Below are 24,995 nucleotides of genomic sequence, written 5' to 3' on the forward strand. Positions count from 1 at the left end.
AGCCACTGCTCAGAGGGCAATCTGATCGAGGATCAGGCCCCTCAAGAGGTAACGGAAGTAGAGCAGGGAGACAACGGTATGTTTTAGGAACAATTTAGCCACACTCCAAGGACATTTACGTGAACAACCCCTGAACATTAATATATATCTCTGCATGGGACATGAGTGTCTCTGAAGAATGCAAATTCCTAGAAATAAAATGTATTTTGTTCTTTTTTATCATGCCACTTTTTGCTGTTATTTTTCTTAACTTCTCAATATTTTAATAGTTTAAAAAAATAATAAAATTATGTATCAGGATCCTTTGTCAGAAAGTAACAAAAAATCCACCTCGCAACTATTCAAAGGAAATGCTATTCTCTCCATCTTCCCACTGCGACCTGCTCAGTGTGTTGGCTGTCTTCGGCTAGCTCACCTCCAGGCGGCAAGGTGCTTATAGGAGATAAGAGATGGTCCCTCCCTTGTGCCTCTTTTTAAGAGTGAGGAAATTCTTTCCAGTTGCTTCCCAGCAAACTTCCCCTAACATCACACAAACAAATGCCTGGGTCAATCATTGTGAGGGGAATGGTACCATCATGATGGTCTTGGACCAATCAGAATTCACCCTCTGGGGCTGAAGCAGGGCCAACCTCCCCTGATGCTAAAGCCTGGGAGGGAAAGCACATACCTGTAGACAACCAGAGTCCATAAGAAAATAGAAGAGGAAGGAGAATGGTTGTTGGCTAGACATCTAACAATGTCTATTACAGAGCATGTCTGTTATGCCTTCTTTCAGACATAATAATCTGTGTTATTAACATGCAAGAAACCGAATTTCTTATCTATTTTTAGAAATAGTTTTATCAACATGTAACGGTGGTATTATTGAGTTGCTGACAACCATGTATATCCCCAGAGAGGTATTCCAAAATACAGTTATTTCCAGTTTAAGGGATTAATACAGCTAATGTAGATTTAAGAGATATTTAAAAAAATTGTTCTTGTTCTTTTGAAATCAGGCCACTAAATCTCTGTTATAGTGGTCACAGTTAAAAGAAAGAACAAATTTATGTGCATGAAATCTTGTTTAAAGTTTGTAAATCTTTAACTATGTTATTTCAAAATAGAAATACCATTTTAATCTGCTTGTATGCTAACTCATATTGCATTGGCCGACTCATATTTTAAAATACTAATTTGGCTTTGAAGATTTATTCATAGACTTTTGGAGTAGACAAATGCAGCACATTAATTAAACTTGACTTAGGGACAACTTATTGGCTTCATGTAGGTTCAAAAATTTAGATGTTATTTTTCATTATGGCTGCGGGTTCCAATCACTATTTATCTCAAACGGTTGCAATTTAACCCCTTGTTTTGGTGTTTTAAAGACATTGATTATCTAAGAGAAAGAGGAAAGGAGACATTGGAGAATTGAAAGCATAATCAAGACAGCTGAGGTAGTAAGAGACATGTGCTGCTTTGGTCGGCTTTATGTACTCGCGGTTTTTCTTTGGAGAAGCTTCTTTCTCACTCAGGTCAAGTGGCCTGGTGATGGCTGCAGAGGGGGAAATGGAATTCAGCCTTGCCAATCAGCAGAGCCCATTCCTGTCCGCACTGATAGGTGAGAGTGATGGACACACGTCCCAAGTTCTTCCAATGAGATGCATACTCAGAGCTTTTTTGGAACTTCTGAAGCTGCTGATAGGATATAAGCCCAGAGCTGCTGATATAAGCCCAGAGCTGCTTACTGGCTGTTGCAGAATCTAAGAGCAGAAAGAGAGAGATATCAGGACAACGTTCTTAACTGATAGTCCTGTTCAAGAGTATTATATCTTAAAGATAGAGCCTAAGCCTTTACTTCTGAATCCTGAATATACCTAATGCTTGATACATAGTAAAGGTTCACCTTAATGCTAAAATGGGATTCAAGCTTCAGATCCATTTCAATCCTGAGATTTTATGGTTTTATTTCATAAACCACTTATGATACCTGATCTCACTCTAGCATCTACTCCCCTCCCCAGCCATTCTCTTGCATGTTATTTTAAAGGGAACCCCCAAACCAGGAAGCAAAGGTTGGTCTCCACTTCTCTGTAATATGGCTTGCGGCTGATATTACCTTCCTTGCTTAATAAATTTCTAACCATTTGTCCACATTTGTTCCTGTTTCCATTTCATACATGGGACCTGTAAAAATTTTTCAAACTGAGATTGAAATTTCAGATTCCTTTGAATGTGGTTTCACTCAGAAAACACTTAGAACAATAATTCTAGCTCAGGAATTCAATATATTAAAAGCTGCCAGTGACAGTCATCAAATTTGGTTCCTTGAAAGGCTACTCTGGGTCTCAGGTAAAATTTTTCATCATCCTAGATAAAAATGCATTTCTTTAGGCCCTGACTCATGCCCCAGGAGACTGATCAGACTGCTGGTGATGATTATTATAATTACTGTTGGCTGAACACTGATTCCAGATTTTCTGAATTAACCTCCCTCCAACCCAGCCTATTATTATAGCAGGGATGGGAACTTTATTTTATAATACATGTGCTGTTTGACACCCATGAGCAGTAAAGGAAAATTATCCATGGCTATTTCTCATTCATCAGTGGTAGCAACAAATTCAAAATGGATATATCTCCCAATTAGCTTCTCAAAGCACTTGTGGTGTTACCACTCAGAAGGAGGCAAATTTAGTTATGTTCTTTACCAAAAGGAAGTTTAGTGGAAAAACAATCACTTCTTAAATTAACCATGGAAGGGCTTTTACACTGTGAGAAGTAAAGACCAGAGTACTTAGATCATCACTAAACTTGTTCCAAGTCAGATGCTGATAGCTTAAACATTTGCAAGAAAGAAGAAAGAAGTCCCCTGAGTTGGTGGCTTCTTGCTGAGATAGAGGAACATAAAAGACATGTTCCAAAATTCTTTTGGCCATGTGACTTAGTCAAAGAATCTGGATGTTAGAGCTAGAGCTGAAATATTGACTATACTCACCAAATTTCAAACCTTTCCAAAGGACATTTGAGAAAGTTGATAATTCTTACCTGTGCAATCCAGGCACTGACCTTAAAGATGAGATATTGTTTTTAGACTTCCTCAGCGTTCATCTCACCCAAAGGCTTTTCCTTATTAAATGAATCCCTGGAGAATATCTTTAAAACTAGCTTTGCCTACTCTTGAGATGTCAACTAACATCACTTCATTTGTTGAACAAGTGCCATGAAAAACATATGAAGTAACATAATACAAAGTGATGGGTTATAAAAATAAAAAGTAACATAATAAAAAGTGGTGGCTACTTTAGAATGAATGGTCAGGGAGAGAAAGTGACTGTTGAGCTGAGATAAGGAGCTGGACTACAGAAGGTCTGGGAGGCATGCATCTTAGGCAGACCCAGCAGGAGTGAAGGTTTTGGGATTTTCTGGAGTTCAGAGTGATTGAGGAATGTACAGGACCTTTATGTTGAGCAAAGGTGGGAATAGCTGAGAGGAGTTATCTGAGATGAAGCTTGAGGAGCAGGCAAGAGCCAGGTCCATCAGGCCTTAGGAATGTTTGAATTTATTCTAAGTGTAATGGCAAGCTGTTGGACATGATCTTATCTGTGTTTTTAAAACACACACATGTTGCTGTGTGGAAAATCGACATTGTGAGGCAAGAGTGGAGATGGGAGACTGTCAGGAGGCTGTTGGGTAAGACTAAATGAAGAATGATGGTGATTGGGTTGGAGTGATAGGAAATGGAGAGAGGTGGATGGATCCAGGATATATTCTGGAAGAACAGCCAACAAAACAGTTTGATGAATTGCATATGGGTTATGAGAAAAAGAGATGAATCAAGGCTTGAATTAATTGGATGAGGTGCGATTGAGTGAAATGGGAGGACTGGCCAAGGACCAGATTATTTTGTGGCGTTAAAAAAAAGAAATTGTTTGTGGACATACTTAAGCTTAGGTTCCTTTTAAATATCTAAGAAAAGTTGTTTGGAAGGCAAACTTGATAATAGTGTTTTCACTGGAGTATTGAGGAAGTGGGGAGTGACACACAAAACAACTCTCTAAAGAAGTTTTAAAGAGTGAAGAGAAGCAGCGATATGGTGTGATAGCCAAGATGGATGTGGAGTTAAGGAATACTGTATGTTTTTGTTTGTTTGTTTTGTTTTTTAATCCTTGCCTGAGGATATTTTTTTTATTGATATTTAGAGAGAGTGGAAGGAGGAAGGGCAGAGAGAGGAAGAGAGAGAAACATCGATGTGAGAGAGACACACTGATTGGTTGCCTCCCGCGCCCACCTGACCAGCGCCAGGGATCGAAACTGCAACTGAGGTACATGCCCTTGATGGGGAATCAAACGTGACCCTTCGGTCCTCAGGCTGAGGCTCTAACCACTGCTCAGCCGGCCAGGGCTTGTTTTGTTTCAAGATGGAAGATACTGAAGCGTATTTGTAAAACTGAAAGAAATTGACAATGCATTCCTATGAAGGGAAGAATGAAGTCCCTCAAAAGACAGGAGGACAAAAGATCACGAGCAGAAATGGAAGGTCCATCTTTGATAGAAACAGGGACATTTTATGCATAGCCAGTGGGGGGGGAGCAAGGAGTGTGAATACAGATGTTTTGTAGATTTGGAGGTAGGAAGGCGAGGAATTTCCTCTGATATCTGTATTTTTCCTGATGAATTATGAGGCATCTGCCAAGATTGGTGGGGAGGGGAAGGGAATATAGGAGATCTGGGGAAGAAAATAGAAGATGTAGTATGGACTGAACATCTGAAAGCATTAATAGGGCTTTTGAGCTGTACTGTATGCCCAACCGTGATTTGTGATGGGTTTAAAGTTAAAACAACCAACATGGTTGGTTATGTGTTTTTCTATAAACATATGAAATCTTTGAGAGATCTGATCCAAGCATAGAGTAGTTGTAACAGTGAGTTTAATGGTGTTAGGGGATTTTACCAGGGGAATATAACAGTGGGGAAAGATTGAGTGTTTGCCCATGATTATAATTATGGGCTATGAGAATCTGTATACCATAACATGAGGAAGTGATGACTGGTGAAAAAGCAGTTGGGCCAGTGGATCAAAGATCTCTATGAGGTCAAAGACATTGCAGGGAGAGTACTTAAGTGGAAATCTTCTGGGGAGCTATTAACACACAGTGTTGTTCATGTTCCACCCCCAAAAGTGCTGATTTAGTTGGTTTGGAATGGAGCCTCAATGTCAGTGTTTTAACAGAGCTTTGTAGGTAATTATAGGTGCAACTCAGATTAAAACCACTGTATAACAGAAGATGGACAATCAATTCACGCTTGAGGACTGGTGGTTAGCTAGAAGGAGCAGGGCAACCGAACAACTAATATTTGTATGATGGCCTGGGAGACCTGGGAATGAACAAGGGTTTCTTCCTCCCCTGATCAAACAGTGTCCAAAAAGGTAAATTTGAATGAAACTACACTATATATTAACTGGGACCATAATTCCAACTGTTGACAGGAGGACATTTCCATTGTTACAAACATTGCTGTGGTGTGGCAGTCTGGGAGAGTGAAGGAAAATCTCAACAGCACAGCAAGGCTCTGGGAGGGCCCTCTCAAAGCTTGTGTCATAGGTGTTCTGAAGTCATTCATGGGGCCTCTCTCCCTTCTTTCAGTGTGGAGGAATACGTGTCACCCTGTGTGTATATCATCAAAAGTAATCAAAGAAAACCACATCAAAGTAACCCAAAGTGCAAATCCCCTATCACCCTCTTCCATCTATTTTACAGGTTATAAACATGACAAAGTGTTACTTATGGCTTAATGAGATAGAATTAATTTTCTTTATATTAATTAACAAAAATATTATTACAGAACAATTTCAGAAAAAGTTCCTTAAATAACAAAGTGTGTATGTGATACACAGCACTTGTTCCTAGTTTTGCTGAATTCTGCACCCAGGAATTGTCAGGGTCACCCCAGAAGCCAGCAGAAGCCTAACTCCATGTGATGTCATATCTGGATGGGCCTATCTGCACTGGCTCCCTCTAAGCCCAGGAACCAGAAAGATAATCTCCCAGGTCATAAAGTCAACCTTGGGCCTCTTACCTGCATGGCCATGAAGTAACCAAGTGGCAGAAAACAGATGTGAAATCAAAGAGAAATCAGGAAAAATGCCCTTTAGTGTTCAGCCATGGCTGGGTCTGATCGTTATGAGCACCAAGTACAGTCAAATGTGGCTGAAAAATTTACAGAACTTTCTCAAGCGGGGCTTTCCTTGCTTACTCCCTTCACTGTGCAGGCAGGAGGGGAAGCCGCAGTTAAAAAATAAAGCATAAACATTTTAAAAGAAAATAAACTTCAATGCTTTTAAAATGTCAAAGGATGCTTTCTGTTGGTTTTAATCTAAAATGGAATTTATCAATGAGATGAAAATGATCTAACAGTGTCCAAAAGGGTATATTAAAGGGTAAATTTGAATGTAACTACAGTAAATATTCACTGGGGCGATAATCCTAACTGTTAACATGACTACATTTCCATTGTTACAAACATTTGGTTTAACTTAATCCCCAGCATATATTACTGCCAAAAGGAATCTCATTGACAAGAGCTAATGCATTGGTTACTCTTCAAACTATCCCTTTTTAACTGTTGACTTACTGGTAGTGTTGGTCATGGAAAAGACTATTTTTATTACCATTGTCATCAATCTTAGTGAAGTTCAGAGATATTTGCTTGTAGTCACTATAGTTTATTCCTTTGCTGGTTAGAATCCACATGTGTGAACAAGATCCCAGAGGTTCGGGTGATGCTACATTTCTATCGGATGACAGCGTGACTGTGATTGGATCCGTTGAAAATGTTTGGCTGAGCTTCCAATCCAGATTCTTTTGACTAAAGCCAACAGGCAAGAAGAAGCAGAAACAAAATTCATAGTGAACTCATTAAAAATGTTTTTCGTCGGATCAACCTTGCTTGGAAATGCTGAGGATTGGGTAGTGGATAGAGGCTCTCCAACACTTCTCTCCAGCTTCTCAGACACTCCCTGGACTCAGACTGGCAAACACCTCTCAACATCTCAGAACCACAAAGGAAATACAAATTAGAGAGCATCACCAGACTAGCATGTCAATGAAACAATGTAATATTGTGGAAAGAACTCTAGCCAAAACGTGATTCAGGGAATGTAGGTGGAGCCCCAGTTCAGTCATCAAATAGAAAAGTCATCTTAGCCAAGTCATTTACTTTCTGGGCTTCAGTTTCCTAATCTGCAAAGTGAAAGGTTGAGAATATCAATGGTTTGCAAATAGCACTGCTCTGGACTCTTCAGGAAAAGAACAGATAAAGGATCCTACCAAATTAATTGTTTGTTTTAGGTATTGGGGCTTTCTTTAAAGAAAGATTCCTACCATCAAAATTTTTTACAAACTACTAGATTAGATGTTCTTTAAGGTCTCTTTAAGAACAACTACTTTGAATTCACAGCAGTGGTTTCCAAATTTTTTTGATCATGCATATTATTCAGTATTTTTTTATGTGTTTCCAAAATGTTCATAAATTACGTATGTGTAGTATTGTGAACTCTTATAAACCTTCCCCCAAAATAGAAATGTCAAAAAGGAGGTGAAAATAAAAATTTTTAAGTAAGCCATGAGTTTGTTTTTTAACAGCTAAAGCCTTTTATTATCAATAATACTTTTATTATGTCTGGTCATTGTTTTTAACATTAAACCTTCACTAAGAGAAAATTAGTCAAAGAGAAAACCTCAGAAACACATCAACTACACATAAATAATAATCAATACTTGATTAATCTACTTTATTAAACAAAAAAATTATTGAAGACTTATGTACCAATTACTGTGCTAAGTACGGGGGATAGAGAGCTAAGGCACAATCCTCAAAGTGTTTACAATCCACTGGAGTAGACAGATGAATATACATTATTGTAATTGGAGGTCAAATGAGGAAAGTTAGTTAAGACAGATGGTATAAAAGTGGGGCAGTAGCCTAGAAAAAACATTAATTAATATAGTAAAGAGGCTGTGTTATCTAGAGGAAAGCATATGAAGTTAGAAAGCATAGGAATTTGATTCTCCCTTCATTGTATCTTAGATTGAACTATGCGAAATTGTGTGTCTGTGTAAAAGTCAGTAGAGTGTCAGCAATTTTGTATGGTTCAACCTATTACTAGCTAGGTCACCTTGGACAAGTCATTTGACTTCTAGGAACATGAGTTTCTTCCCCTGAATAGTGAGGTTAAAAATGCCATGAGGTTATTTAGAAAATAAGGTAACATATGCAATATGTCCATATAGTGCTTAACAGAATAATTACTTAAGAAATGATTGTTGTTGTTTTGTAATCATTATTACTATCATTAAGGAAAGCATTAGAGAGAAGTCTGAACCTGAGATGACATTTGAAAGCTGAACATGATTTTGATGGCCAGATAGGGAGGTGGGATGAGAGATTTTAGACTAGTTAAAAATATGTGGTTCTACATTTGTTTTGGTACCTAAGAATTTCTTTTGAATAAAAAAAATTAAGAAAAAAATGTTAAAACTGCAATTCACTAATAGCAAACTACCACAGGTATTTTCGAATCTAGATACCCCAGTATTTTTATGAACTAAGTAATCAATAGTCCCTCCCATCTCAAATCACAGAAGCATTCTGCTTAATAGCTAATAAATGTTCTTGAAAGAAAGAAAGAAAAGTCCTTGGGGCTGAACACAAGAAGGGATAAAAATCCTGGCAGCCTATAGTTAGAGAATGGGGAGCTAATATCTTTGAGAACTCAGTGCTTAACTGTGAAAACCATCATAGAATCAGGAAATAAAGTTCTGGTTCAACATGAGTTGGGGAGTTAGAACAGGTATACTTGCATGAAAATGGGTCTCGAAGAATCACATTATCAGTGAAAGGTTGGTTTAGAAAATTATCAGCTTACCATAAAAAGAGATAACAAGGAAGCTTCTTTCGCATCTGGCCTCTGGGTTAAAAAGGAAAAAGTGTCCCCTGACAATTCTTCCCAACAGGTCCATTATTACTCAAGTCTGTGGTTTTAATTACACTTCCTCCATGGTTTGGGAAACCCCAGACTGATAAATAAGTTAAAAAAACTGATGATAACCCTGGGGCATTGAATAAAAAGAAGGGTAAAACCACTCTGGAAACATAAGTTTTCAAGTAATTTTAAACATGAGTTCCCAAGATAGAATTTTGCTAAAGGTGAACTAACAATCTAAAATTCTAAAATATGGGAAAACAATTTATCTAACAATGATCAGTAGACACAATAGTATGATTAAACCTCTAGAAACTTCAGACAATAGAATTGTCATATAAAAAAATATGCTTACAATGTTTAAAAACAACCTTGAGACTGAAAATAAGACAAGGCAATGTGAAAAGATAATGAGCATATTTAAATATATATATAATAAAAAATAAAAATATATAAATCATAGAAATTAAAAAACATAATTGATATAGAAAAAAAATTGACAGGTTAAATAGCTGATTAGACAGAGCTAAAGAGAGAATTAGAGAACTTAAATACTGATCTGAAGAAATTATTCAGAATTAAACACAGAGAGATAGAGGTAGGATTTATGAAAGAGAGGCAAAGGAACTTGGAAGACAGCACGAAAAGATCCTCCACACATCTAATCAGAGAGCAAGAAAGAGTGAATTGAGAGGCTGAAGGAGAGGCGGTATCAAAAAAGGTAATTGCTGAGCATTTTCTAAAATTGTTGGAAAAAAACCACCCTTATTTAGAAAGAGCTACTAAGTACATCTTAGTAAGTACATCTTACTAAGTACATCTTAGTAAGACGTACTTTAGCAGTGGAGAATAAGAAGAGTTGGATACAAATACCCCTCAAAAAATTGCAGTGTATTAGGAGAGACCATAGAGGTATAAAACCAACATGTAAGGAATGCCACAGGAGGTTGGTGATGGGGAGATTGCTTCTAGTTGAGAGAACCATATCAGTACTTTCCTGGAGGAGGTGATTGTCTTGGATCTCAAATGATGGGTAGGCTGAACATGCGAGGGGAAGTGTAATCCATTCTACACACCACTGCCTGCTTAATCTTCCTAACGCACAATTCTGATAATGTCACCCCTTCCCCCATTAAGAATCTTCAAGCTCTCTCAGTTATTATCAAGATAAAACTCCTCATTTTTGCCTCTCATTCAGTCTTCCATGGCATGTGCCCAACCTATCTTTACAAACCCATTTCCCGCATTGTCTATTCTTAACTCTCATAATTCAGGCAGGCTGAGATTCTTCATGCTTCTGGTGCATACCTCATGCTTTCCCACCTCATTTTCTGTTTTCAATATCAAGAACGCCTTTGAATAAAAGGCAGAATTTTGCGTCTTTATCTTGAAAATAGCTAAGGGATCTTGAAGATTCCGAGTAGGAGAATGATATCAGAGCTGTGCTTTAGGAAGATGGTATGTTGTACACCTCTGGGAGGCGCAAGGAGCACCGGATTGCCCATTGAGTGTGATGAAGAAACCTGCATGACTATTGATTTTGTAGAGATTTTGGACACAAATGTTGTGAAAATCTCAGCATAAAATTAACACAACAGAAAGAGATGCATCAAAATAGAATTCAATATTTTGTTTTTTCTGCACTGGCGCTTCCACTGCGGGCAGAAGTGAAGCCATCTCCTGCAGCGCCTGAGAATGCCAGTGTCCTGATGAGTTCAATACAAACAATTTTAGAGTTTTAGTTCCGTGCCAACTCGCTAAGTGAAAACCTGGATATGAGCTGGATTTTTGCCCATAGACTATTACTTCTAAATGGGTATAAGCCGAGACCAATTTTAGAATTATTCTTCAGTTTTTCTATGTGACAGAAAACCCTTCTCCAGTTTTGAAAAGTATTTTTCAAGAGTGTTTATAAAGTTGATTTAGAATTTTTTGTATTATAACACAATACAATTGTATTTTCTGAAACATTTGAAGTCCAAATCCGAACATATGTCAGACTTCTATGTGAGTCTCAAAGTAGATAATTCAACAGATTGGTTCCTACAGTTTCTTCTCTGCACAATTGATTCTCTGTGCAGAAATTGTTTCTTTCCCAGACTCAGAACTATGCTTCCTTGTCTTAACCTTTGAAAATGGACTGCTTATAAAACATTTGCTAAGGGACATGTGTCACCATTTAAAAAAATAGAGCTTTACCTCCATAGGTATGTTTCTGGGAAAAGTGAGTATAAATCAAATTTTTGTAAGTCAAGTCATATTTTAAATGTCCCAAGGGAACTCATTATTTAATAAAATAGCGTGGAGCGAATAATCACATTGTGATGTGGCTTTTCATAAAGCAGGGCACACCTGTATCACACTCTGTCATAGCTATGAGACTTCGCTCTATAGTGAGTTTGAGGGTAGCCAGGTCCGCCTTGGACCCAAGTCAAAGGAATTAAGTTACTGAGCATCGACGATCTTGTTACAAGGCAGTCTCCTTTATAAGCTGTCTCAGCATGGGTCCTGTAGTTTGTGCTTTAAAAAGATATGGAAATCTGCCATATCTATACATTTAAAAGTACATTAAGCAAATTAATTTGCTTTGATAATCTCTATATTTTCTCAACTCAACCATAATCATTTGTTTGATTAAAGAATTTTAAAGTACTACATGTGTAAATTTCACAAATCTTTTATTTCCTGACTGGCATCTAAACTCACCAGTAGTTTTATGTGTTGAATAAAGTATGGTTAGCCCAGCTGGACATGGCTCAGAGGTTGAGCATCGACCTAGGATCCAGGAAACTGTGGTTCGAATCCCTGCCAAGGCACATGCCCCAGTTGTGGGCTCGATCCCCAGGCGGGGGAGTGCAGGAGGCAGCTGATCAATGACTCTCATCATTGATGTTTCTCTCTCCCCTCTCCCTTCCTCTCTCTGAAATCAATAACAAGATATTTAAAGTAAGGTTAACAACTAGATGAATGAAAACTAAAATTTAAAAATACTACACAAACAAATCATGTAAGCAATACAAATATATATATTAAAAAAAATTTTTTTTAAAGAAAAGACACTTACTAATCCCATTAAAACCACTTTCTCTTTGAACTATCTCTATGGCTTTCCTCTCACAAGGAGAGAATATGCTAACATAGATACATTGGACGTCTTCAAACTATAATTTGTATGTATTACCCAGGAAGACTAACGTTCAGATGGCCAGGGGAGGAGCAATGTTTCTGTCAGTGAGTCTCAGTGGCCCTCACCATGTAGCTCAGGTCCGGTTGCCTCATGCTAACTGGGAGGTGGTTAAGACCCTGCTTGCATGGAATGAGCTAGCTTTGACCCTGACTCATGCTGAGAGGAGGCACAAGCACACAAGAATTCCTTACAAATATGTAGCTAAGATCCAATCACACACCCACATTGGAGCCCATTCAAACTGCAGTATTATGATCTAGTTGCCCCAGCCAGTTTTATAGATATCATATCAATATGATATATACATATATATAGTCCCCAAAAATATATACACACATTTTGAATAATTATAAAGTCAGTATTTATTAAAGTACATTATATTTTCAAAATTGAGCTATTAGCTTTCAAAAGTGTGTATTTTTTTGGGACACCCTGTATATATATGTGCGTGTGTGTATATATATTATCTCAAAGGTCTCAGGCTTTAGTTATTTGAACAATCTGTTGAGAAAAAAAGTATATATATACATACACATATATGTACATACATATATATGTGTATATATATATATAAAATTACAATGGGAGTGGAAACGTAGTGTCTAAGACCCCTGATCACCACCCCCTCCACATATAAGCCTTATCATTATGCCAAATTAATTACAGAATGTTAAAGCTTGGAGCTCTAAATAGCTTCATTTATTCAATTTCTACTAATGTAGCAGGCACTACATATGGAGCATTTTGTATACATTTTCTTTAATCTGCACAACAATTCTGCAAGATATACATAATCATTTCCATCATACAGAGGAGAAAATGGGGACTCAGAGACATTTAGTAACTTGCCTAAGGTTACACAGCTGGTAAAAGGCAGAACTGGGATTTGAACGCCAAAGGTTTGACTCCTAAGATCTTTCAATTCTATCTTGCTGTCCTAGAGTTTAGCTAATGCGTAAAGGTCCTGAAATCTGAATACTGCCATCTTTCCCTAAGTCTGGCAATCACGGCTTCCAAAAGAGTTACAGGATCTTTGGTGGTGTATATCTTTTTTGCAGAACCTGAAAAGGGCTCACTTAATTTTAGTGTACAAAAGCTAGCTTTTAACTCTTGAGGATAACAACTTTCAGCTACTGACCACTTAGAATGCTAACAGTTTCCAGGTTTCAGGGCCAACTCTCTGAGTCATAAAGTTAGAATACACAGATGTTAAATAGTCCCCTGAATCGCAGATTAAGAACCCCTTCTCTACAGAATTATGCAGAGGAGGAAACTAGGGCCTAAGCTTTCATACAAAGAGCTTTAAATTTGACTGTGTTCTAGATTCAAACTATCAGGTGTGTAATGAGTTCAAGAACCTTCCAGATGGAGACAATAACATACTAAGTGCCTGGTGATTTAAGCACTGTGCTAGCCTATGGGAGGGAGCTTGAGGGGTGAGAAAAAGAGGTCACACTTACTTTAGCTTTGAGGTTCACAAAGCATTTTATTTATTTATTTATTTATTTATTTATTTATTTATTTATTTATTTATTTATTTAAAGCCTCACCCAAGAATATGTTTATTGATTCTAGAGAGAGGGAAAGGCAGAGAGAGAAAGAGATGGGTGATGTGAGAGAGAAACATCAATCTCTTGCCTCCTGTACATGCCCTGACTGGGGATTGGGCCCTGCAATTTAGGTATGTGCCCAGATCTGGAATCGAACCCACAACCCTTCAGTATACAGGACGACGTTCCAACCAGCTGAGCCACACTGGCCAAGGCCACAAAACATTTTTTATATATTAATCCCACGGAGGAAGGAATGACTATTTCCACGCTACAGTGAGAAAACAAAGCCTAGAGAAGATAAAGTGTGGTTTCTTTCAAGAAGCCTACAGTTGAGAGGGGAAGGAAGACGTGGAAACAAAGAAGTTCAGGGTAAGGAGAGAGAAATAAATGTCATAGACTTGACAGCAAAATACTGGGGGGTGAGAGGGAAGAGTGTGTGTATGTGTGGGGTGGGGGCTGTCAATCAGACCAGGATCCAGGAAGGCCTCACTGGTGGCATTTGGCCTCTGAGTCCAGCAGTCAGTGGAAGAAGGGGGAAAGTTAGTTTCTGCTGCGGGCCAGAGGAGTTGTAGCTTTTAAATGGATAGGTTCATCGACTCCACCCTCTCCTGTGACCAAGGCAGGAAGCAGGATTTGAAATGAGGTTCAGTCATGGAGGTGTCCTGATCTAAGACAGAAGAAAGAAAACCTGGCCAGGCATATTCCATAGTTTTTTAATTAACTAATTTATTTCTTTATTTATTGAGAGAGAGAGAAACATTGATTTGTGTTGCACTTATGCATTCATTGGCTGATTCTTGCATGTGCCTGGCTGGCTGGAAGGTGCAACCTTGGCGGGTGGGATGATGCTCTAACCAACTGAGCTGTCTGTCCCGCCAGGGCTCCAAGTGTATTCTAGAGCAGCGCCTCTCAAACTTAAATGTTCAAGCGAGTCACCTGTTAAAATGCCAATTTTGATTTAGTCCGTCTGGATTGGGACTTGAGGTTCTGTATTTCTAATAAAGTCCTGGTAATGCTTGATGTTGCTGGTCCCCGAACCACACTTTGAAGAACACCTGCTTTTACCTGGGAGCGTGTTAGAAATACAGAGCTTGGATCCCACTCCAGACTTACTGAATCAGAATCCGCATTTAAAACAAGACCCCCAGGGGGTTCACATACACATTTAACTTTGAGAGGCACTTTTCTAGGTTATTTGTTCAGTAGCAGGGACCCAAGGAGGTCCAGACTGCCCTGGGCATTGCACACCAGTAGTCTGGTTTCCCTCCGGGGCTCCCGTTCCCACCGGCAGAGATTTTGTGCCCCGTGAAGCTGTACCTCCGATCCCAAACCAGTAGCAAATCCGGGAGTTGATCGCCTCGTAATCCTCCTAGCTGGGTTCCTTTTCACCCCAACCCGCGCTTCCCCGGGGCGCTCCAGCTGTTTCCCACCCCCGCGCCCGGGCGGCTACTGTGCACAGCTGGAGCCCTCTGCGGCGGGAGTCCCGGGAGCTGCGGCGGCGGCGGGAGCCAGGCGGGGGCGCCGCAGACCAGGCTGTGCGGGAGGACGCCTTTCCCGGTCGCCAGAGGGCAGCCCGAGCGACTGGCGGGAGAGCGCGAGCTCCGCATCTGGTGCCAAGCGGCGCGGCCCTGGCGCGGCCCCACATTCCCACACCGCGGGAGCGGCGGCTGCTACCTGGGAGGCGCCGCGCATCACCCCGACCTGCGTTTCATAAACCCGTGGTGAAATAGCTCCCAGCCTCCGGGGCCAGTAATCAGCCCGCCTTTCTCCCGAAAGAGCTGCTGATTATAATCCCCGAGCTGCGCGAGGGCCTCGGGGGCCTAGATTTTAAACCGACTATTTAATATCATTATCATCATTATTAAAAGCCGGCTCCCCGCCCCCCTGCCCTTATATATACTTCTGAGGTTGGGCTCGGAGTGTTGAACGACCAGAGGGTGGGAACAGAATTGTAAAACCTAAAGATTTGCTAAGAAAGCCGGGACCAAACAACGCAATTTAGAAAACAGGGAGTTTTTACAAGGTAGAGAAGGTAACCGGGCAGAAAACACGCGGCCGCCGAACCCCCGCCTGGCGCTCTCGCCGGAGCAGGCTGGTCTCCAGGGCGCCCCTCTCGGGCCGCGCGGCCGAGCGCGCGAGGATTTCGTAGGAAGAGGAGGCTCCTCGGTGCCACCTACCCCGGCGTCTGGGCGTCTGCGCCGCCGAGAGGGGCACCCCCGCTGCCCAGCGCCCCCTGCGGCGGGCGGCGCCCCGTCCGCGGCTGCTCGCCGACGCCGAGCCGGCCCCGCGCCCTCTCCTCGTTGGCTTTGGAAGCGCGAATTTCACCGCCAGTTTCCCTTTGAGAGAAAAGCACAGCAGACTTTTAAAGTTAACACCTTCACGCAGCCGCTGCTGCGGGGATGTGCGCATTTTCCCCCTGCGTAGGCGTACGACTGTGGGTTTTTCCAAGAACGTCAGATGAAACGGACAGTCTTAACATTTATTAAAGCCTACATGTCTGTCTCGAGGCTTATCGGGTTTGTCCAAACTTTTGTGTGTGTGTGTGTGTGTGTGTGTGTGTGTGTGTGTGTGTGTGTGTGCGCGCGCGCGCGCGTCTGTGTGCGCGCGCCTGTCTCCACCCTCCTCTCGCCTCCCCAGCCCCGCCCGTGCAGGGCGAAGTAGTCCTATATAGCGATGATAAATATCCCTGTTGATCACTTGATTGATTACCTCCCTGAAAGGTCACGCGGGCTCGCAGTAATTTCCTTTTGCCTAAGGCTCCCTTTTCACTTTTACTCCGGCACGACAGCTCCGAGTACACGGGATCTTTAGTTTGTATTTTAACCCCTAAATGCAACCCCTCCCGAAAACAATGCAGACAAGAAAAATCGAATAAAATCAACTCGAGACCTTTTAGCTCACTCGCCGTCGCCCTCCCCATCTCGCTCCTTTCTTTCCTCTGGCCCCTGCCCCCTCCTACGCCGGCTCCCTCTCCCCAACTCAGATGTAGTCTGGACACTATTTAATAGATGAGGGTCTTGCAAGTAAACTCAGGCGTCCCTTGGGTCTGCATTTCATGTCTGTGGCGCTCTCCCTTTCTCTCCCGTGGACTAAAAATTCGGATTTAAACCACTAGACAAGCTATTAATTTAGCTAGACTACCCAGGGTCCTGAACCCAATTAATTTCTAATAATTATAGCCCAAGGGGGCTAGATAGATCTCTCTGCCTCTTTCTTTTATTGCCACTCCACGCCACCGAGGTCAGCGTATAATAATAAAGTGTATATTTTGAAAGCGATCTCCAGAACAGTGAGTTATTGCAATGAATGAAAATTGTTTCCATTTTGGCTAATTGAGCCGGTGGCCAAAAGCGAGAGCTCTGAGACTAAATAAAGAGGACTGTTTCATTTCAACATGAAGAAACCCCTGCCTTGCTCTGGTCACCCAGCGAGAGTTTAATTTCTTAACAGCCAACCTGAAACCCAGCGTTGGGTAAACAGTATTAATAATTGCATTACAATGATTAAATTAATCTTGCTGGTAGCCGGGAGAATATAGGTTTGCGATTGAATAGCAAGATGTGAAGTTCACTGCACAAAGACAATAGGCCAAGAAAAAGCTCCGTAAAGAATTCAAACTTTCTTCCAAAGACGCTGTGGGGTTGGTTCAATTATAATGCAAGGAAAGGAAAAATTTCCTGTTGCGTGCAATGGATTGAAAACCGGTCCTTTGTCGTTTGTGGCATTAATGAAAGACGTATAGTTGGGGAAGGGGTATAGTTGTCCTCTTCAGTGGCTCACCTTGCTTCCAACTCTCACCTCAATCTCCCTGCTTTTGCCTAACAACAACAGCAAAACCGCCACAAAAACCAGAAAGCAAAAAAATGACAGTAATAAAACAAGCAAATCCAAGCAGCCGACTTTCTAAGGAGGCACTGCTTCCAGGATGCCCGCTTCCGTGGAAGGAAACGCAATTAGAATTTAGGACCCAGGCTGCTGCCTCCTAAGGAAACGAATTTCAGGAGGAGAGGGGAAGGCGGGCAGTGGGGGGTGGGCAGCCCAGCCAACTAGTTGGAGGCCTCTTTTCTCTTGGGCCAGCGACAGGTTGGACGTCGGGTGAGAGGGTGTCGGGAACCCCTGGGGCCGCCAAACAGAAAGTCACCTGCTTGGGTCTCACGGCTGAGACTCGGGACAGGTGGCAATGACGGGGTCCAGGCGCAGGGGAGTGGGAGCCCGCGGGGCTGGCACGCTGGGGCCGCCGCGCTGCAGGCGGCGAGCGCGGTCCACGGCTGCTGGGTGTTTGCTCCATCAGGTTAAACACACTTGAACTAGCAACTTAGCTCTTTTATTAACACTCACTTAGGGGAGAAAGCAAATGATAAAACCAGAAAGAAAGAGAACCGGAGAAAAAGGAAAAGAAATCCAGCTTTCAGGTTTGAAAATAAGAGTGATGATATTGTGGTTATTTTATATAAACAACAACAACAACAGCAAAAAGAATAATGCCTTGTCTTTTCACAATGGCTTGGCCCGAGGGCGCGGCGAAGTTTGTGTTTATTATTTCAGTTCGAAGAGGTTGGATTCATTCTTGTCCCGAAACTATTGTAAAGACCAGGCAAAAGACCCCTTCCTGGAAGCCTCCCAGACCCCAGGGACTTTAACAACCAGATCGGAGGGTGCTCCAGTTGTGCCTCACTCCCCCCACCCCAAGCCACCCCACCTCCCTGCCCTCCAGAAAAGTTTAAAAGACTGGGATCTTTAAATTCGGGGGCTCAAACTTGATTCTTCCACATGCCACCCGGTTCCTTTGCTAGCCACCCCCCCCCCCAAGCCCTACACGTGGTTTATAATTTCTCAGCAGAAACAACCACATGTGGATTTTGTGTTTAATCTTGGGTTTGGTTCCACGGTACCTTCGTTTCCTAGAAAACTCCCAGGCACTCCTTTTAACCTTCTTTCTGCGAGGGGACCCAGATCTAGGCTCCCCAGGGTGGGGGGAGCGGGATGAGATGAAAGGAATTAACAAGAGCGGTGGATAGGGAGGCCGGTAGCTGCTTTTATTTATTTCTTAAGCTCCCCCGGGGTGAGAAAGTGAAATGAAATGTCCCAGACGCTCTTAGGTCCCGCGTGGACTCCACCTCCTCTCCTGGAAGCCAAGGTCCTCTGGGGTCTTTGACAGCTGGAAGGGCCCTGACCCTCCAGCCTGGCCCCTCTGTCCTCTGGCCTTAGGTGAGGGTCCCCAGAGAGCCCCTTAAACGGATCAGAAGCTGTTTCTAGGAACTTCTTGCTGGCTAGCCTAGTGTGCTACTCTCCCTAGAGATTTTACTTCCTTTCTGAAGGCTCTCAATCCTCATTTCTCTTTCCCCCCTGCGAACACTTAGTGGTCAGGGGAAGGCACTCCTCCGGCTAAGCTGAGAGGAGTCCGCCAACTCACACTCACAGATCCCTGGGCGCCCACACTCAGGATGTTGAAGTGCCTGGTGCTTTGGCACCCACCGAATGTACCTCTATGTATAGGGCAACAGGAATTGTAGGAGGACCGGGGGAAAACCCCCACCTGCCTCTTTAGTCCAGAAGGAATGGTAGAGCTTTCCCGTGCCCACGTGTGTGGACACTGGAGACTCCTCTTTTGGAAGTTGTTTCACTCCTGCTTTGTGTAATTCCTTCCTTTGCACCCCCCCCCCCCTTCGCTCCCTCACATTTCAATATTACACATCTGTCTCCCTTGGGACCTGTACCTTGGCTCTCCAGGGACCTGAATCTTACAGCCGAGTGCCCCCGGAATTACGCAGCTTTGGGGAAAGAGAAACGGTGGGCACTCTTAGATGTGGTAAATCCTTTGAATTTCGATTTTTCTCGAATAAAGATATTTGTGAGCCATTGATGGATGCCCTTTGGATTTGAACCTTGCTGTTCTCTCATTCACACCCCCCAGCCCTAGTTTTGACAATAAACAACAGCAGGTACAACTGGGCATTCTCAATGATCTTCCTTTCCCTCCCCTGCCTTTGCCAAACTCACCGGGACCCGGTTTTCTTTTTTTTAACCTTTCCTTTAACTTGAACATCAAGGATGTATTGTTGTAGCACGGAGGCTGGAAAGATTGTAATTTTCTTTTATGGTGTCTGGCAGGATTTGCAAGAGATATTAATGGGGACATAAATAGCTCATGGAAGGTACTGAACAAAACTGTTTAATGCAAGGAGGTTGTACCAAGAGAAAATCTATACGTAGCTGGAACAGAGTCTACCTTGAACATTTCTGCTACCCATTTCCTTGGTAAATCCTGTAATAAAAGCAAATTTTAACAGCGTACTTTTTGAGGGTGGGGGGTGGATTTCCCCACCTCCTGCTTCTGACGACCCCGGAGGCTGTGGGTTTCAGCGAATGAGTGAACATGGCAGGCAGGCTGGGCTGCGGCGCGGCGCGGCGGGGAGGGAGGCCGAGGTGACAGGCGACCTCAGGGAAGGCAGGCGGTCTGGGTAGCAAACGCCCGAGCCTGCCCGGGCTTGGGATTCAAAGACGAAAATTACTATTTGGTAGGAATAGGCCACTGAGATGTTCTAAGAGTGGCGGCAAGCATTGTTATTGTCCCTAAAAATCGGGACAGAAACAGTTATTTATTCTGCTTTCCACGCTGAAAGCAGAAGCCGCAAGAGCCCGGGTCGCCAGCGCCGGCAGCGTCAGGTTTCCCGAAGCCCAGGATGAGTCTCCCTTTCTCCCGGGTCATTCTTCGAGAGTCCCGCGCGTCTAGTTCCTTAGCACGGGAAGGTTAAAAAGTCCTCCTGCGCCTCGCCGCCGTGGTACGGACCGTATAGAAAATTTCCTGCAATTTACGGTGGGAAAAACAGTAATAGGACTGACACGGGCTTATTGCTGATTCCAACACGAAATGAGCACTCTGCCTGAGGCTTTTCATTCCTCTTTTTGGGGGTGTGTGTGGGGGGGGCGAGGTATCTGCTCCCCTCTGGCTCCCCGCGCCCGCTCCCCGCCCCCCGCCGCCCTCCCCGTGGCTCTGTTTCTCCGCCTCCTCGGCGATTGCCATCTGACAAGATCTCCAAATCAAAGTGATAAATCGCTCCAAACTTTTTTTGGCGGCGCTGAGATGTTGGAGGGGCGTCTAGCGCGCATGTGCGAAGGTGTCCAAACTGACAATGCTGGAGAGATAGCGAGTGTGGATTGAGAGAAAGGGAGAGAGGGAGGGAGAGAGAGTGAAAGAGGGAAAGACAGAGTGTGCGAAAGAGTGTGTGCGCGCGTGTGCGTGTGTGTGCGTGTGTGTGTGTGTGTGTGTGTGTGTGAGAGAGAGAGAGAGAGAGAGAGAGAGAGAGAGAGAGAGAGAGAGAGAGAGGGAGAGAGAAGAGGGAGGGAGAGCAAAAGAAGGAAAAGATCCAAGAAAAAAAACCCCAACCACACACCAGCGGCTGCAGGACTGGGCACAGCATGAGATCCAAAGGCAGGGCAAGGAAACTGGCCACAAGTAGGTGCAATATCCCTTTTCTATTGGCTTTCCCCCTCCTCTGCCATCTTGCGTATCTGTCTCCGGCGCCCCGGGCGGGAGCGCGGGGCTGCCTCTCGCCGGGTCCCGGGCGGAGGGCAGGCGCGGCGCAGCCTCAGCAACCTGCCGGGCGCAGCCTCCGCGCCCGCCGCCCGCGCTCTCGCTCCTGGTTTGGGCGCCAGAGGAGCCCGGCAGCCCTCAGACTCGCGCACCGACCAGCTGTGGCAACCCCGGGGTGGGGGTGGGGGTGGGGGCAGCAAAGACTGGGGTGGGAGGGAGGAGAGAGCGCGAGAGTGAGCGGGAAGGGGTGGGGTGGTGGGGGGGGGAGAAGAGGAGAGTCTCCCCCTCCCCTCCCCTTCCCCCCAGGCGGAGGAGAGTTGCCTCTGGCCAACCAGCTAGTCCCGGGTGTGGGAGGGGGAGCGGCGGGAGGTTGGGGGGGCGAGGGCTGGGGCCGGGAACGGTTTTGGTCCTCGGTTTGTGTGTGGGGTTTGGAGTGGGTGGTAGGCTCCGAGGGAGCCGCGGTGGCGGCGGCGGGAGCCGCGGTGGAGTTGGGAAAAGTTGCGAGGCGGCCGCTGGAAGTTGCGCGGGCCGGCGGGCTGCGCCGAGCAGCCTTGCGGTAGTGGGCGCTGTGCGCTCGGCTGTGCTCTCCGGCGCGCGCGGCGTGGCGGGAGGACTGGGCTGGGGAGTGGGGAGACGAGGGCGGGGGCTGTAGTCGCGGGCTGTGTGGGGGCGCCCAGGCGGAGTAGAGTTACGGGCTCTGCAGAGCCGCGGGCAGGTGGGGAGAGAAGAGGCTCCTCGAGCGCGTGGAAATCGAGGAGTGGAGGGCGCGCAGCCAGCGGCGCCGGCCGCCGGGGAGAAGGGGGCCGAGAGGGCGCGCTCGGGGCCTTGAGCTTCAGGCTGGCGGGGCTCCAAGTGACCCCCAGGGGGCGGGCTGCCGGGACTTTGGGCCGTGAAGAAGGCGCTGCGGAGCCTCCCGCTCTGCTTCTGGCTTCAGCCCGGCGCTCGGGCCACTAACCCTCCCCGGCGCCCCCTGCCTGCTCGGCGTGGTGCGGCCTGCGGCACGCGGGACCAGGGCAGTTGCTTTCCGAGCGCGGGCGGCGGGACCCCATCCCCACTCTTCTCGCTGAAGTGTTGGGTGCCTTTGTCCGCCACCCTTTGAGCCGACAGTTATGGCACGGGCGTCAGTCGGGACTGTAGGCAACAGGACGGGGTTTGTTTAATGCTTCCACCTCGAGTCTAAGGGGACTCGGCGGTACCAAGACCCGGAGCCGCCCGCAGCCGTTGAAAGGGCTCCTCGGCGAGGTGTCAGCACGTGGGGCTTGCAGCAGCCTCGGGAGAGGACAGGCCGCCGTTCGCTCTCCCACTCGCTGAAAACAGAACTCTAATTGTTCTGCTTGTGGACGAGAGAGGAGAGGCGGGGAGGGGTGGGATGCTTCTCCGCAGTGAAACCCCTGCTCTCTGCCTCCCCCCTCCCTCGCCTATTAAATCCAAGGACGCCCCTCGCCGGGGCAGCCTCTGGTGTCTGCGCGGCAGCCCCGCCAAAGGGAGCCTGAGGTTCCCGGGGCGGCGGGAGCGCGCCGTCTCCCCGCCGGCCGCTGTCACCGTGCGCGCCGTCCCGGGCTTCGCCCGTCCGCACCCAAGCATTCCCTCACCCTCCAGCGGGTTCCCCGCGCCCCGGCCCCAGGGACCGACCTCAGTAGAAGGCCGTTTGGGTCGTCAGCCCATCTGTTTCTCTTTGGGATGTTGCTCATTTCACTGAGCCGCGACAGTGTCCAAGCGCGCCGGTGGAACTCCTGTTTTTCCTGTTTGCTTTTAAATGAGGCCGATGTCTCTGTTTTCATCCGAGGAGGAATAAATGTACATATGCTTGCAGGCCTGGGGACTTCAGTTGCGACTCAAGGTTAGAAGTGTGTGTGTGTGTGATTGGGGGGGGATAGGGGCGGGGGGGGGAGAGCCTGTTACAACCAAGTGTAAGTGGTGAAACGAAAGCCGAAGCCTTTGCGCGCCTCATGCCGGGTATCCGCTGAAGTGAAAGCAGAACACAAAAAACCTTCGAATTTTCTTGAGCAACTTTTCAACTGTTTTCATGGCCAAGCTGTATGCTGTCGTATTAAAATATTCCCGCCCGCATAGCCCACGCAACATCCAGGAACCAAGCCCCTTTTCTGACCTGGTGATGGTTGTCACTCATCCAGTGGCAGAGCCATTTATTTTGTTCCTCGTGTCTCCAAGGATGCCGCTGCCGCTTTCTGCTAACTAGACACGAACTCTCACAAACTTTTCTTGCTAAGCCTCAGGTTCCCCGCTCGAGCTGTTCCAGCTGTTGCCATCGCAGCTGCATTTCTCAGACAGAAGTACTGCTTTGTGCAATGCCTCAGTCACAGTCTGGGCCATAAAGGAAACCGTGTGAAAACTATGCATTTTTGTGTTTACGAAGCGCTGGTAACTTCCACCGCGTAACGCGCGAGTTTCCAGGCGCGCGCGGAGGTGACCCCTGCAGCGCAAACCAACGAAAACCTGGCCGCTCCGTCCGCACCGGTTTCTTTCTTTCTTTCTGGGTTAGGAAGAAGCTGTGTGACCAGCATACTTTAAAAAACAAACCCACCTTTATCATTGTGAAAGTAAACATTGCAGTGGAAGCAAATCACATAGAAACAGTTGTTTTTCTCAGTCGCTTGTTATTGTTTTTGTCTTTTGTACATTTCTTTGGAGGCCAAGTCCTGTCGAGGTCCTGGCTTCCGTACAGGATCCCATGGACCAAGCCCAGGGACCACAGACCCTGAAAGTACTCACTGAAGTTAAACCCAGAATGTGTGCACAATTCATTTTCAAACTTAAAGGGTTTTTTTTTTAACCCCTCACAATAGTTTAAACCGATAAATTCGTTGCAATCATTTGGGAGGAATGAACCATTTCATTAAAGAAATAAAGGAAGGAAAAGCAAGGAGATTGACGTTTGTATTGCCTGAAACCCTTGGCTTTTATTCCCATCTTCAAGGGGAAAAAAAAAAAAAAAGCTAAGCCCACTACTGCGGTTCTGAGAGTCTCCCGGCATTTTCTTGGGCAGCTAGGATGGCACCTGGGCGGTGCTAGAAATGCCAGTTGCAACTTTTCCTCCTGGCGATGGGAAAGAAGTGAGGCTGGGCCGGCTCAGCTTGCCTGGAGCCCGAAACACCGAAGGAACCCCCACCCCCACCCCCACCCCACTTCCCTAAAGTGATACAGGCAGGGTTTCAATTACAGCAATGAACGAATTGCAACGAGCAACCCCCCTTAGCTACCGGCACCTCAGAAGTCTCGTAAAGACCCAGAAGGCGACAGGGGCACTTGTTACTTGTACACTTGATCTCTGTTTAAAAAGAGGTTTTGAAGTAGGTGAGGTAGATGAAGGACCCTTTTAGCAGCCCAACACTTAAGGTGAAAATGAAACGCACCCAGGTTCCAGCCTGGGCTCCTCCTATGCCTACCTACTTAGGTTTTCCTTCATCCTTAAAAAACAAACAAACACCCCCCCCCCAGGTTAAAACACAGAACTTCGTTAATACATTTTAGTTGTTTATTTCATATGCTTTTGAAGAGGGAAAAACACTGGCCAGCCGGAGGCAGAGGCCCTTCTAGGAAGGCGGCTGGTTTGCCATTACTTGACCATTACCTTGGCTTAGGGCTTCTTTATTGCATTTGGCACTCGGAGTGTAGTCTTTCTGCAACATTTGTATGTTTCGCCAAAAAAAAAAAATTAATAGTAATAATAATAATAAAATAAAAATCTGTGTTTCAGGGAAGGTTAATAACGCTTTTCATTTCCCCTCATCT

At 45.0% G+C, this 24,995-nt stretch overlaps 2 protein-coding genes across 2 annotated transcripts in view; one reads left to right on the forward strand and one right to left on the reverse strand.

Moving 5' to 3' along the window:
* Nucleotides 1–500: 500 nt before the first annotated feature.
* LOC148092933 (uncharacterized) lies at nt 501–23,035 on the reverse strand. Its single transcript, XM_087818334.1, has 3 exons — nt 22,875–23,035; nt 6,656–6,852; nt 501–1,745 (listed from the first exon to the last, which is right to left on the reverse strand). The coding sequence occupies exons 1-3, from the start codon at nt 23,021–23,023 to the stop codon at nt 1,519–1,521; spliced, it is 573 nt and encodes a 190-aa protein (XP_087674460.1). The 5' UTR covers nt 23,024–23,035; the 3' UTR covers nt 501–1,518.
* Nucleotides 21,059–24,995, forward strand: part of MECOM (MDS1 and EVI1 complex locus) — a 519,304-nt gene continuing 515,367 nt past the window's right edge. Inside the window, exon 1 of the mRNA XM_016215706.2 lies at nt 21,059–21,164. Within this exon, the coding sequence (XP_016071192.2) occupies nt 21,128–21,164 (37 nt within the window). The 5' untranslated portion in view covers nt 21,059–21,127. The remainder of the gene's footprint in view (nt 21,165–24,995) is intronic.

This window comes from Miniopterus natalensis, chromosome 6, assembly GCF_054644295.1.
Source record: "Miniopterus natalensis isolate mMinNat1 chromosome 6, mMinNat1.hap1, whole genome shotgun sequence".
Classification (NCBI taxonomy): domain Eukaryota; kingdom Metazoa; phylum Chordata; class Mammalia; order Chiroptera; family Miniopteridae; genus Miniopterus; species Miniopterus natalensis.